The sequence below is a fragment of the Pieris rapae genome, chromosome 2, assembly GCF_905147795.1.
Source record: "Pieris rapae chromosome 2, ilPieRapa1.1, whole genome shotgun sequence".
Taxonomy (NCBI): Eukaryota; Metazoa; Arthropoda; class Insecta; order Lepidoptera; family Pieridae; genus Pieris; species Pieris rapae.
Genome location: NC_059510.1, coordinates 4,001,050 through 4,016,773, shown reverse-complemented (window position 1 = coordinate 4,016,773; position 15,724 = coordinate 4,001,050). Strand labels below are relative to the sequence as shown.

The 15,724-nt window shown below is 31.2% G+C and overlaps 1 protein-coding gene across 1 annotated transcript; it reads right to left on the bottom strand.

The window, feature by feature from the left end:
• Positions 1-246: 246 nt before the first annotated feature.
• Positions 247-14,238, bottom strand: LOC110996480 (corticotropin-releasing factor-binding protein). The gene is made up of 7 exons (XM_022264156.2): positions 13,923-14,238; positions 9,154-9,250; positions 8,537-8,697; positions 6,990-7,185; positions 5,542-5,720; positions 3,691-3,799; positions 247-955 (listed from the first exon to the last, which is right to left on the bottom strand). The coding sequence occupies exons 1-7, from the start codon at positions 13,989-13,991 to the stop codon at positions 804-806; spliced, it is 963 nt and encodes a 320-aa protein (XP_022119848.1). The 5' UTR covers positions 13,992-14,238; the 3' UTR covers positions 247-803.
• Positions 14,239-15,724: the final 1,486 nt, after the last annotated feature.

Sequence of the window (15,724 nt, the reverse complement as noted above, 5' to 3'; positions counted from 1 at the left end):
AATTAAATAAAATCACAACTTCTGGGCAGGCTGTTTTTAATGACGTTTCGACCCCAACATCTTGCATGTACATTTCCACATCGCCAGAACTGTGCGGGTATTATCCTCCATAAAAATCGAATATGGTATCTGATAAATTGAGGTTTATATTGCAGCTTTACTCAGGAATTAAAATGTATTTTTAAAAGATAATGTGGCCCGTCGTAACGATAAGTTTCTAGAGTGGGTTTTAATGATACAATACAATTCAATAACTTCTTTATTAAGATCTACTCATATATAGGTAAAGTACACTGTAATAATTATGACTAGAATATTGTATAGGGCTATTATATGACACGTACAAGATTTACTCCAAGCATATTAAAACCAAATTCCACTGCCTTTTAATCTTTATTTATTCAACTATTGTATCATATTAATCAGTATTTAATCTAAGGAGACATATTATTACACAAGTTAGTGTGTGTATGGAAAAACTAAAACGTTATTGCATCATTTTATATACAACTCTCGAAATATAAGCTTCAACATCATAAACGTTACTTTCAAATTTATATTTCACTATGCAACCATGTCTTCCAAGATTCATTGTTAATTACGTGAAAATTTCATACGATGAAATATACATAGATTCGTTATATTATTTAAATTAAATCTCTGTACTTATTTTAATATTTAGATGACGTTTCTCGTAAGACAAATCTTTTAAACATGTAACATGTACTAAACTAACCGGACGAGGATGAAGAATATATTCATATAGGAAATCGCACATTACATTGTAAGTTGACGTACGTTTTTTAAATATCATTTAATCCACATATTAAGTCAGCATGTTCTATGTGTTCCATTGGCAATGGAGAAAAGGCTAGGGTTATAGAGTTTTGATAGCGTCCAGCAGAGACCAGTCGAACCACAGTGTCCTCACACGCAATAGAGATTGGACGATGCCCTGAAATAATAATTAAAAAATGTTGATAAGAGAATAATGTCTTGGGGCAATTAAATCGAAATTATCAATGGATTGTACTTTTGTAATCAATTCAAATTGTATTAGACATTAATTTAAATTAAATTATCTAAAGTTAATAAGTTTATGAACGCAACTAAACGTATATATTTTTAATTTTTACTTTCATAGAAAAAATATCAAAGACGCATTTATTTTATTTTAGAACACTCTATCTAATATATCATATTGTATTTGGACTTCTTGGATTTTTAATTATTGAAGATCGGTCATATATTTTTAGTCGTCGCTCCAGTGTCGTTAAGCCAAAAAGCTCCGCGGCAAAATATAAAGGACATGACTCTCAATATTTATAAAATAGTCGTAAAGCTCTATTCATAGACCAACAGAGCGCGTCCAACAATGGAACTATTCAATTCCTTACAAGCACGAAGCCCTTACCATGTATAAGTATTAAAGGAAATAGATGGAAAGTGCATTTCAATGTTGAATGGCCCAGGGACGTTTTTGTTTGAAAAACTTATAATATGTATATGTAGTATGCTTGCTATGATCTACTCACTACTAAAAGTAAGCCGGTAGCAAGTAATCTTATGCCTCAATTTGAACATTTTAGATTGAAAACGGTTTTCTTTCGTTCAGTTTGGATTTTTTATAGGACAGGCAACATACGTTAAAATGTTAAAATAGCTATTTCGTATAAGTATGGTAAGGATTTTTTTTAATATATATAAAGCAGTTAAAACGTTTTTCAGATCGATCCGATAATAACGCTCCCAGACGAGCACTTAAAGATTTTAAAAATGGAAAATTCATTTTAAGATACATTTCCCCGAGAGAACTCTTAATCTTAAAAGCAGATTTCGTGTTAAGTGATTGATGTGCAATAAACGGAGGTTTTTATCTAAAATGTATCGTTAATGTAACGCCATACAGCAGGAAATTGGTGACGTCATAGCTCGTTTATTTACATTAACACACTGCTGTGTAACCATTAAGGATATTTATTGGTAAAGCGGTTTCAAGCAATGACACAAGACATATGTAGCCATTGTTAATTATACGTACAATATTGAACAGCCGTATTGTTACTATATTATAATTTAGTGAAAATATTTATATTATCGTAAAGCATATTTCATCTATTTGTACAATGCAATACATATTCTAATAACGAATTTACAAAATGTATTTGTCATGGTAGTCACGCGCTGAAATTTACAAGATATTTAAAAATGAAAGTTTTTATAAATTAGATTTGTTTTACCCCAAAGTAATTTATAATTTATACCAAAATTTATCAATACAATATTAAAATATCCTGAAAAAGTTTGTGTTGGCAGAGGTATTTTATTTTGCAATTTGTCGAAAGAAAAGTTTTAAAAGAACAACATTTTACTTTCGTTTAACTTTTGGAAAACAATTGATGTAAAAAAGTTATCTTCAAAACATTTGTTTCATGCAAAACAACGTGATTTTATTTACTTGAGCTCATTCCCAGAGGTAAATTGAAACAAAGCGACTCTGTTTTGTAAATATGTAATGGTAATTGAACATAAAACCAATCACTACATGAGTAATTCAATAAATAATTTTTTTTCCACATTGACAAGTAGGTGAACGAACTCCTGGGTCTGACACATGCCATCGATTTTTAGGTCTTAGGCATGCCGGTGTTACGAAGCAGCGGCAAACGTCTGATGTTAAAATTAGTAGTATAAGTGCAAGTTTTAGCACTTCCGAATTATATATCTATAGATAATCTTTTCTATTTGAGAACGAGACTGACAATTACAAGAAGCCACATCGAATAACATTCTTTGATTTTTAACGAACGTTTAAGTCATTAAGTAACCCTTAATGAACGGAACAACACAGAACGGGAATTAATATTTTCGTATTGTATTTTGGCACTCAAAATCCAGTTGTGACTCACAGATAATTGGGCCTCAGATGTTTTTGTATCCGTTTCATGATCATTTGTTTTATTTTTAATAGGCACTTGCCTACCAAAGTGATCAGCTTTCGCTTCCTGTCACACGTTATCGACTTTTTAGGCCTTCGGCATGCTGCTTTCCTAACGATGTTTTCCTTCACAGCCATGGATCAAACCTACGAACTCATCAGTGTCTCAAGCTGATGCCACTAGGCCATTGATAACCATAACATGGATAGAAATATTACATATTTTATAACTCAATAATTGGATCAGAAATTCGTACTGAAAAACAAATTAATGCTGTCAAAATCGAAACCGGATTGATGTCTCTAAATCGAATTTCTTTCTTAATAATATAGTCACTGATGTTATTAGAGTTTAGAAATCCCCAATATCTGCCAATTTTTTTTAAATAATGCGAATAATAAAATCGCATTATTAACGTAATAACACGTATATAGTACTACTAATCGTATATTATAGGAATTAAGTTCGTAATGCATTTTAAGTTATGAAATGACTTTGACAATATTTTAACACCATATTTCAAAAAAACAAATACATATATTACAAAAACGTACATAGGTACAATCGTTCGTTTTACCGTCGTGAAACTTAGAGTCGACACAAGTTGATCCTTTTTGGTACAATTCAGTTATATTTTTTCTCAGTAGTATTACCTATATTGTATCAACTCATTTTGGAGAGGAGGAGGTACTATGTAGAGGTACACAGCAACAACAGTACACCAAAAGCATCGAATATAGTGTAATCTTACCTTCAATAGAATCTAAACCGCACAAGCTGTCGAAAACTTCCATTCGAGTGTGGTCAAGGCCGCTGGCACCACCAATGTCCACGTAGTCAGGTAGGCCACGCTTTGTGCACTGACAAACACATTGTTTGAATAACAGCTAATTAAGTACGCACGAGTGTGCTGGAAATTCATCTCAAAGACTACGTGTTTATATAGCTCCGATCGGCAACTACGTGTTGCAATATTACGAATATAATAATAATAATAATCCAGTAGCGCTACAACCCTAGATAGGTAGCCTTAGATACCATCGGTTTTTTTTAATTTTTTTTTTCATTAACTTTAGTAGGTAGGTAGCCAGAATCTGACACATGTTATTGATTTTTGGATTTGAGGCATATCGGTTTCCTCGCGAGTTTATCCTTCACTGTACTAGCTTATGTTAGAAACGAACATAGACAGAAAGGCCATTGGTGCACATCTTGTTATCTCAGCCGACAAAATTTTGACAACTAAAAGTAATTACAATAACTCCTAATATAAAAAAGTGCGTGGGTACAAAGTACACGTCATGTCAGAAGTGAAGCTTCTTCGTAAATTATTTATTACTAAGGTAAAAGCCTCAATAGATTATCATGCCTATATGATCACTCCATGTATTTGTATATCTATATTCACACTGTTTACACACTGCTAATAAATAAATCTGTACACTTTATAAGACGTTAAGCGACAAAATTGACTTATACACTAAGCGAATACATCAACTAATAGTGTTTACTTTTTCTCGATCTCTCATTCTCACTCTCAACGGTCTCTCACTTTACTTTCAAAAAAAACGCTGCACATCTTTGTGACGTTTCATCCGTAAAAAAATTTTTTTACGGATGAAACGGTGGTATTGTATTTACCCTGATGCACCTTTAGAGGTTTACTTACAGAATACTTATGTAACGTTTCATAGATAGTTCTTAAGAAAACTGGGTGAAATACTTTTACACCAACTGAAGCTACAATATTCCATAATATTGACAAGTATTAGTAAAACTATTAAAACAATTATTTTTTAAATTTTAATTCAGGACCTCTGGGTTACGTACGTTTCGCATACATAAAGAGCTAGTACTGATATGACTTCTTATTCTAATCTAACTCTTAATTAGAATATTGGTATATAGGAAAACAACTAAAATACCGGATCAAACAACTACCCTAAAATGTAATATAAATTTTAATTATTGGCGTTTAAACTGCCTTCATTTTGTTTGAGGAAACCGTTTCAAAACTGAAAGCACTCCTTTATGATTGTTACAAAACACTTTCAAATTTAATTTTACAGCGAAAATGTTTTAGGATTTTTCCTCTTTGCATGTGTCAAACTCACTTAACTGAACTAAAATTAAAGTTCATGTTTCATAGAACGTGTACACTTGATAATACAATAAATATAAATATAATTTATACATCTGTAAATTAATTAAATATGTTTTGACTTTACTTTGACGTTATTAATTTAGTTTTGCGATATATCATGACAATGATAGCTAACAGAAAAACTATTCGACAAATATATTATGCATAATCAATGTTCACATGCATAAAATGATAGCAAAGTCAAGTTTTAATAGAGAAATAATCTCTTTAAAAAATACAATATATTTCATTCTATAACAAGGTTAAAAAATTTTCATCCGTGGATAAAATACTAGCAAGTAATGTCAAGTTGTCTATAGTCCTATAGATCACTTAAATATTGAGTATAGATTTACGGAACTCCGAAATAAGTACTAAGTACTCATTACACAAATGATCAGGTAATGTATTCATAAACTACACAGTTATTATTATAAGCTTAGATAAATTGGTACGTACTCGGTGAATAGTCCCGGTCTCCATTTCTAGTAGCGTGTCCCTTTTTACCGTCTGACCAACATTCAAGTCCAGTACACGAACTGTTGTGGGTGATATTGCTATGATAGAACAGTTTCCGGCCTCGCCGTGGTTGCGTAGTGTGTACACTCCTTCAGCGCCGAACAACATTAGATTGCAGGCTGCAAAAACAGTTTGAATACTAATATTATAGCACTGTCTATGTTACTACTGTTTACCGTTTTTCACATAGAAAAACATACTTAAGAAATATGTTATATGAGTATGTGTATACACATATAATAACGGCCAAAATTTTTTTAACATAATATCTCTGTTTAAGATTTTTTTATCTGCTTCAACGGATATATTTACAACTTATGAAAGAAATATTGCAATCAATTTAGAAGTTATGATTTAATTAAATGTGTCGTTATTCAGTCGTTCGTACTAGTAGTATAGTTTCATATTCATGAAAGTTATTAACAAAAACCATCTCATGTTTATCAAAGTTCGAAACTAATAAGTGAAAAAGAGAACAATAATTTTACCTAGATAATATTGAAATACTTTATTAGATAATTTAAGAAACAAAGAAAACATAATTATACGTCGATTGTTATACTAGTTTGAGGATTCGAGTCAAATTACGCGACAAGATTCTGGCTCTATTACAAAACAATAATAGCTTTCTGTAACTTAATATATTGGGCAGAATGTAATTACACCGAAATCATTTTGTCGCTAAAAGCAATCCGAGATACAAAGAAAGTTATTACTTATAACGCGATACACAGGACAAACCGAATGGACTTGATCATGGTTCAGGTATAAATATTTTTTTGGTTTCTAAGACTGTTATTATATATTTCGTTATGTTATGTAAAATAATACAAAAATGTTCTATCTCTAATATTTTTGTCGTTGATTTACGAGGGTTAAAACATAATAACATTTAATAATTTCCAGCTGTAATGGTCAGCGAAAGGCTGCTATGAAAATTTAAAGTCAACCCGTATTAAAAGTTAGTAAATATTAACAAGATGAAAATAAAAAAGAATTCTTGCTCTGTAAACAAAGTAATGGGAGTAGTAATTTATTCAAAATTTTCAAAACCTACTTAACTACAGAAACACTTTTTTGGTCACCGTGACCACGCACGCTGTATAGCATGCGAAACGTCGGATAAATTTAAAATTATGTTTAAATAATTATAAGTTAACAATAATACATAACTTCAATCCGTTAAAAAAGTGTTTTCTTTTAATGTGTAAAAGTTATGTTTATAAAAGACAATACCAAATTTAGCTAACCAAATTTCTGTAATTTGAAAAACAATATTACTAAATAAATCTATGAAGAAGCCTTATGTGTGGTACGTATCTTCACATCAACCGCTTTAGAGGTACATAATATTATGTTATGTTAATTGAATGGTCGTTATAACTTACGTCGTGTGTTCTTCAGATGTCGTATTGTGACAGCGAAGCCCTTTCCTCGTGCTGGAACTCGGTATTGAATGAGAGCCGCATTCTGACGCGAAACAAGCTTACGTTGTGGTCTTCGGTCACAAGACTCTATCATTCTATCATCATCCCAGGAATCCGCCGGCCACACTTGGCCGTTTAACTCCCATCCATCAATCCACTAAAAATATTTTTTACCAAAACATATAATTTATCTTTCATTTTCTAATTCCGTGATTATTATCGGCGTATTAAAGACATAACATAATCAAACAAACGGATACAGTAATCTGACCGAGAAAGGCCTATTTATTGTTGCCACTATGAAATTAAATCCGAGTTGCACTGTTGCAATATTGAAGCGTCTTCTAATAAGAAAATTACGTCTGGTACTCAATCTTTAAAGACTCTTGGGCCGTGGGGTTCAAATTAAAGGTTTAAGTTGGCGCCTGGTAGATAGTATCGGTGATAGAACTGGTGCTTTCCTCGCTCCAAAAAGTATCATAATATATTGAGGAAAAGCTGCCAGCGTAAAACCTACACAGGGACAAAGCTCTGTAAATTTTCTTTAATTTTATTTTTAATTATTATTATTATTAAAGAGGCTAAGAAAATTATAAATACATACTGTATATTTATAAGAGTAATGAAAAGATGCGTAGGATAATAATATCTTTAGATACAGTGTCGATTTTCTAACGTGGATATGGGTTCATTTTTGACATCTTATTGACGTGTTTCAATACTGTGAACATCGAATACAAACTAAATATTAGGAGTTTGTCAATGTACAAAGGCAACGCAAAAAGAATCTAGAAGCTGCATTCTGTATACAAGCTTGCCTCTCAAGTAGCTCAAAGATCTATTAGAAGATTAAACTACAATTTGAAAACTTTAAGTCTCCTGTCCAAACTTCTTGAACAACGTAACGAAGATTGTATTAAAACTCTGAATAGAACGAGCTGTGGACGACGAGATTACATTATCTACCCAGCATTAGAACATGGCTCATATCATTTGCTTTATTATGTATAACGTTAAATAAAGATAAATATTGATATTATACATTTTGTACAACGTTAAGTATTTTATCTCCCATTTAGGTACATTAAAGTAACAAATTCAAATTCAAAATTTATTTATTCATGTAGGTAACAATGTACACTTATGAACGTCAAAAAAAGAAATATTAAATGAATTTAATTTTACATTTACTGCCAGTTCTCAAATCAAGGGCGTAGAACGGAAGAGAAGAACTGGCAATAAACTCTCCGCCACTCTTTTTAATCGCCAAGTTTTTTTTACACAATGCTTGTAAGGAGCTGCAACCACTACACCATGTTCCATATGACATATTGAGTAATAAAGAATAAAAAAATAAAAAAAGATTAAAAACAAAGATTTGTCCTCTATCAGCAGGAGGCATGGTGAAATAGGAGCACGCACTTACGTACTCGTGAGAACAACACGCAAAGACGCAAAGACTGTGTACTAACCTGTGCTTTTAAAAATTAAATCAATTAAAACCTCACCGCTACAAGTCCCCCATTATCGCAGGGCACGTCGAGGTAGTTGAAGGTGACCTGAATTCGTTTATCGGGCTCAGCTATCATGTAGATACCGCACACCACTGGGTCATCGGTCGGTGACTTGAAGAATAACTCCCCCTCTTCAGACGTAACCATGAAACAATCTATGAACCACATTTCAGTAGAGAAATATACTATGTACACCTTTTAATAATACTTTTTAGTTATTGTTTCTTGATATATTTGTCAATGTTTTGTTTTTTTATATTGTCTAAGTGGTTTGTTTTATACTATATAGGTTAGCTGTAATATTACTAATAAATAAATAAACTTAAATAATAAATAAAAAATTACTATACACTATACAAATATTATTTCTTTTTATTCTGTGTGAACAGTAACTTAGTACTTATTTAATAAAATACATAAAATTAGTTCATAGTTAATCAATATTTCTCATGCAATAAAACTTTCTTATGTTGGAAAGTACAAAATAGACTGTAACATAACATACATTTATCAAATAAATAATAAAAATCACAATCAGACACGGAACTCGATATGAAATTCATACCATATATCTATTCTATTATATTCAGTTTACCATTATTAGTACTAACCCTGATTTATATCTATGACACGATGTGTGAGAAGTGGCTGCCGTCGAACTCTCGAGAACCATGACAACGGCGCATCTCTTGAGGCGTACCGTAATCCCTGCGAACTTATGTCATCTCAGATATATGTTAATCACGCTCTAACGCCTGTGACATTATAAGGAAACTCAGTGAGAGGGTAATATATCAATTTGAAGGCAAACAAATGTTTTATTTGGGAAACCGAAAAGACGAACATTATTTTTGTTATTAAAGATGTTAGTGTGTATGCGGTAATAATTGGCTTTTCTATTCATAGAAAAATGTTTAAAGTTATAATTTAATATTAAAAATGTTTTTTACAGATTATATTAAATCTTTATATATGTTATTTTTAAACATCACATAAAGTACAAAGTCTTACAGTTTTGGTCATTGTTACTAATTTATTTGAATGCCAAATAATTTTTAGCGGGCTTTACATACTCTTATGATTTCTCGAATGGGTTTCAAGAAAAAAATAAACTAAAAAACGTCGTTCAATGCAAAGTCCTACAATTTCAGTAATACATGACGAATTTTTCTATGTTTAACAGGAAAGTCGTAGTTTCAGACGATCTTTTTGTGTTTTCCCGGCATCGAGTCGTGACGACTCCATCCCCCACTGGTGAACTAATCTGTGACAGAGATTATTTCACTAGCGATTTAATCTAGTCCAATTTGATTCTAAGAAGAAAAGCTTTAAGTGTTTCCGCTAAAAATGGTTTGTCTCTTCAAAGACATTCTCCATAAAGCATCGGAATACAGGACGTTGACATATTATCCTACGATGTTCAGTTTCGCGGTCATTTGAAAAAGAAGACTAAATTAGCGTCTATGAAACTTGGTGTGCTGAGAAAGGCGAGACAGTACTTCATTTCGAATCGCCGCTTATAATTCTATAAAGCACAAATTTGGCCCTACATGGGGCAAACAAAGATCGATTTGTATCGTCGGAGACCAATTACTTTTCGATTTTTATTTTACCTTGGCATTGCGTAGAGATGTGGGGTCTTCTGAATCTTCTACCGTACCGTGTAGAGTATTAATCGGAGTTGTTTGGATTAATACCTGCAGCTGTGTTTCATCATCGGACGTCTAGGAAGAATACGCAATCACACCCATATCACCTCAACTTCTGTAGTTTTTCAACTGAGCGTTGCTGAGGCTGTATTTGCCACGGACCACCATTATGTGGAACCAACTGCCCATTGAAGTATTTCGGAAGCAATTCGACTTAGGGTACTTCAAGCGTAAGCTTTCTTAAAAGGCCGGACAAGCGTTGCCTTCTGTAGCAATGTGAATGTCCAATGTCCATTACTTCACGGACCTGAGTGAGCCCGCTAATATATAAAAAAATATGTTTACAAATTTTTGATTTTAGTATTGGGAAAACGTCTCTTTTCACACTTGAAATTTACTAATCTTTTAAACCAATAGCGACGACGCAATTAAACTCGGTTGTTTAGTTCTACGAGAGTAGTTTCAATTCTCAATTGATGTAACATTCAGTTTGTTTACAGCAATTACTGGTTTGTTAATTGTTGTTACATCAAAGTGTTATCTGGTCTATTTAAATCGGGTTATTTTTTTATGAAATGATCATATTTAAGATACGTAATCAAATACTGACTGAATTTTAAAAGAAACAGTGGTACAACCTTTGTCAAGCTGGGCCTGACATCCTTGTATCTGTTTCCTGATCATTTATTTTTTGTTAAAATAATTTATTACAGTACTTGCCTCGTGGCTTAACTTTGCGATTCATAAAGCTGAGGTAGTAGGTCCGAATCTCGGTTGTGCCCCAATGGACTTTCTAACCATGAGCGCATTTTACTCGCTCGTACGGTGAAGGAAAAGTAGTGGGGGGCATAAAAGGCTCACAATCTCCTTGACTATTACGAATAATAAAAGATCCCGAAACAGATAGATAAATATGAGGTCAAGACCTAGAGGCTGTAGCTCCACTCTTTTTCTTTAAGTGGCAGTATAATGCCAATCGTTATCTTTTGAGGACTTATTGCGTGTGCTTTATCTCCTTTAGGATATCTTTAAGTAGTTGTCAAGTTTAATTAAAAAAAGTAACAAAATCCACAATCTCAAAGTTTACTCAGAAAAATATAATATTGATTTTTATATTTTTCTAAATATTTTAGCCAACCACAGTTTGCTGAAATCTACATAAGTGTAGATATATACAAGGCTAAATACAATTTTGTAAAAGCTTTAAATGCTTAAGAAAACTTACTTTGATTTGAATGTATGTGACCTCTTTATTCGAATTGAATTAAAAATCCGTATATTTATGGCGCAATTTTAACATAATCAAAGTATTTTAGAAAATTTAATATTTTTTATAAATAATAATATTGAAACAATATAGCTTTTTACTTGAAATGCTAAGTGTATACTATAATAATAATAATAAAGCTGTTATTGCTTTATTTACATACATATTAGGTGCATAAAAGTGTGAAATACTAAAAAAGTTATCACTAAAAAAAATAAAAATACTAATAATACATTGGAAGTAGACATAGGTAAATGCATCTGATGTGTATACTCTTTAAACTTTAATTTGAAGTCCCTAAATTAGTTCTGAACTACACTTGATCAAACTTAAATAATAATAAGAATATTTTTTTACAGCTCAATAATCGCCCCGGGAACCGGATATATTTAATAAATAAAAACGTTTCAATTCAAAATAAAATGTATTATTAAAGTATCAAATAGCAATTTAAAAAAAATAAAAAATAATAGTCTCTTCGTCGTAGAATTAATTTTTAAATGCATTTCAAAACAAGCTCTTAAAATTCATAGCATATCACTATGTTCCGAGTAGAAATATTGAAACTCTTTTAATTAAACTTTTCAACTTAAACTTAGTGCAGAGGATAGCTTCAATTAAATTAACTTTTTAAGTTACCGATACATGCATCTAAGCACTTTGTAGATTGTGCGAGATTTAGGGTATAATCCAAATCTCCTAGGGTAGATTTTCGGTAAACATTGGTTTATTATGATTATTCAATCATATTAATATTTAAGCAATTTTTCAGCTTGACCAATACAGTAGGCCGATTCTAGTGATCAATAAAACAAACGCTGAAATGTATTTAGCGTAAACAAACCTGATTATGGAGGTGTGTGACTAACTAGATAAAAACTTAGATCATACTCATAATCCCCTCGTTTAAATTGAAATTTCGGTTTTAAAACAAGATTCTATTTACATCAGCCCAAGCATTAATTTCGTCTACAAAAATGGTTTGACTTTATTTGAAACATAGAATCAAACAGGTTGGTATTTAATCAAAGAGATTCTTACCAATTCATATCAACACAATACATCTAATTTGATTAAGGCATTAACTTTAAAACCTTTAATATTAACTTAGCTGCTACAAGATATTTAGTTTTCACTCAAACATTTTTATATATTTTTGAAGAGTGATTGATTGCTTTTTTTTCTAATATTGTATTAAATATTTTGTATTATAATGTTGGGTTTAAACTCTATACCTTCGTTACCTACTCATATAAGATGTTATACAATTAAAAGTTTTTACTTCGTACTCGTATTAATTAGCTTCTAGCTTTCCAAGTTTGAACATCTAACAAGCCTTATGAAGTATGTTTTATATATTATTGAAGTATGAAGTATGTTTTAAATACTATACTATATAGAATATTTATCAGACCCACCCTTTTTGAGTTAGAAATAGGCGCCTCCCGTACGATCTTCAGACAAAGAACGGAAATATAGAAAAACTGTTTAGAACCAATGACTGATAACTGAACTGAAGACTGGTATTCTAAATACAGAAATTGGGCGTAAGTCGTACATGAGATGTGAATTTCTAACTAAGAAAAAACACACATACATATATCCTAAATATTTGAGAAAAGAAACATACAATTATAAAATATAAATCAAAACAATTAACACAAAACAACTCCAGTTACCTCTAGTGCTTCCAACTCTTTAGCAATCAAAAGCTCTCATCTAAACAGGATTAGCGGGACCAATATAACATGTGGGTACATTATACTATACAAAAATTATATTTGTTTCGATGTCAAACAATAGAACTGATAAGTAGGAGTATAACAATTTTATCTATATTTCAATAGTTTCATCTGATGCCAAAGGATGATGTCAAAGGTTAAGCTTACCACTACTTAATATTAACGATCAAGTACCTTTGCTCTTTTAAGCACGCTATAAGCTGCTATAAAATTCCCTTTGTATACACAACAGCATATTTCATTAAATTCATTTCAGCGTTAGGTTTGTTTCGGTTGCCTAGATTACAATTTCTAGCTTTGTTTGTTGTGGATTTTAAACTTTATTATCGCAATATTTGCCTTAGTTTATAATTTTGTTGATGTTTTGGAGAGATGTCTTGTGCTATAAGCGTGCTAAAGATAACATAAATATGATTTCGCGGAACTATTTTTACTTTTAATTTAAAGAATGACATCAGTAACTTATTATTTTATAACCTGATGTTTTAATTATTTTGCAAATTATTTTAGATTTTTTTTTTATTGAAATTTTTGTGAATATGTTTAATTACTTTTTTTTAACAAGCTACAAAAATTAATTAATAAAAACTATGCTGTTTTCTTAATTTCATAAAAAATAATTAAATATTCTTAATTAAAACACTTTATTATTATTTATTGCTTAACGGAAAAAAAATATCGTGACTACGGATTATGAAAATATGTTAAAATATTGGACTTACCGGCAGCAGCAAGCCGCTAATACCATTACACATAAACACTAGAGCAACAAGGCAAAATACCGTCCTCATGATAACAGTTGTCACTTCAGTAAAAGTTGCGAAAGTTCGAGCAAGTGACGTCGGCGTCGAACAAGTTGTGAATGGGGCAGCTTTTGCCGGCTCCCTTTATAGGAACACAAATTCACTGCGCACCCTTGTATGCGCTTCACGTTAACTGATACTTGTCTATAACCAATCATAAAAAAATATTTGAAATTAGAACACACAACTGTTTTACAGATTTGTTGTGTCCTTTTTAATATTTTAAAAGTGGAATGATAACACAGATTGAAAATTTTAAACAACTGTGTTTAGGTCAGGTGTTAAATAATGTGTAAAACGTTATCAATGTTTGTCATAGATTAAAACGTAGCACATTGTTTATAGATCATTCCTTCGTGGAATTTAGATGATTATTTTATTTGTTAAGAGAGACACTCACAATACCATGAGGCTCGTGAATGCATTACCGAAGGCTGATCACCTACTTTCTTATTAAGATTAATATCACTGATTCACATTATACAGTATGTATTTTCTATGAACAATATATAAGTTAAGATTAGAATATTACGAAGATCGCAGTGGTGGCATTTCCTTGGTATTATTTTCAATAGCAATAGATAATAGAGATCCTAGTTTATTGATATGGCATGTGATATTTGTTGAGGCGAAATGGATAATGGACGTACGTGGGTGTCACTCACAACACGCTATTATAATGTAACAATTAATGACTAAGACTATTTATGGTATTTATAGATCTTTCCTAGAAGGGCGACTGACATACTTGATACATTTCACTACCAAGAAAAATCTTCAGTGTCGGCTTTTCGGGCGAATAATGACTTAAAAAACGAAAAAGCCTCTTGAAAATTGTAATTAAGATGCACCGAATTATTTAATACACTAATCGATTTGTATTAAATATTTTATCAACAATGTTATAAAACTATTCGAAATTTAAAAATATTTAGAAAAATACTTAATGAAGCCTCAGATACTTTGTATAAGGTTACATAAACCTTTTTTCGATTAAGTAAATAATAATCATAGCCCAATTGTAATCTTTGTCTTTAATAAATTTAACATCTCAAAGATAACATGGAGTCGCATCCTATTTCGCCCCAATTTTAATGATTAGCGCCCGTAATAAGATCTAACAAGGTAACGGGACCGCGGACCGACAAATTTCATAATCTTCATTATTTTTCATTTATTATATTTAAATTTCTAAATAAACCTAAAAATTACGTAATGAGTGTCTTTTTAGCCTTCTATTGTATACTTCTACAGATATATTTTGTCTGTAGAAATTAATTTTTATTTTTGAAAAGTATAGAAAAATATAATTTTTGTTTATTAGTAGTAAAAACTTTCTGGTGTATGTAGGTTTCTGGAAAACAGTATGTACTACAAAAAATGGTACGTATCTAATTACTTATAGGTAAGTAATAAAGATTTTTATAACAGTGTCATTATAAAATCTAAGCGCGGGCTATGTGCTATACCATAACATATACAAAGTAACATTTTGATAGAAACAATGTAAATACTAAATCGTATTTATGTGAAAGTAAAATTGATTTATTTCCAGCGATTTCCTATATCTTCTCAAGGCAATACTTTCTTTCAATATGTGTATTTTGTCGAAACTTTGGAATTCCGCGGTACATAGTCATATAAAAGTGGGTAAATCAATAGGGATTAGCAATCATAACATCAGGTGAGCCTTCTGTCCGTTTGCCCCCTGTTCTATAAAA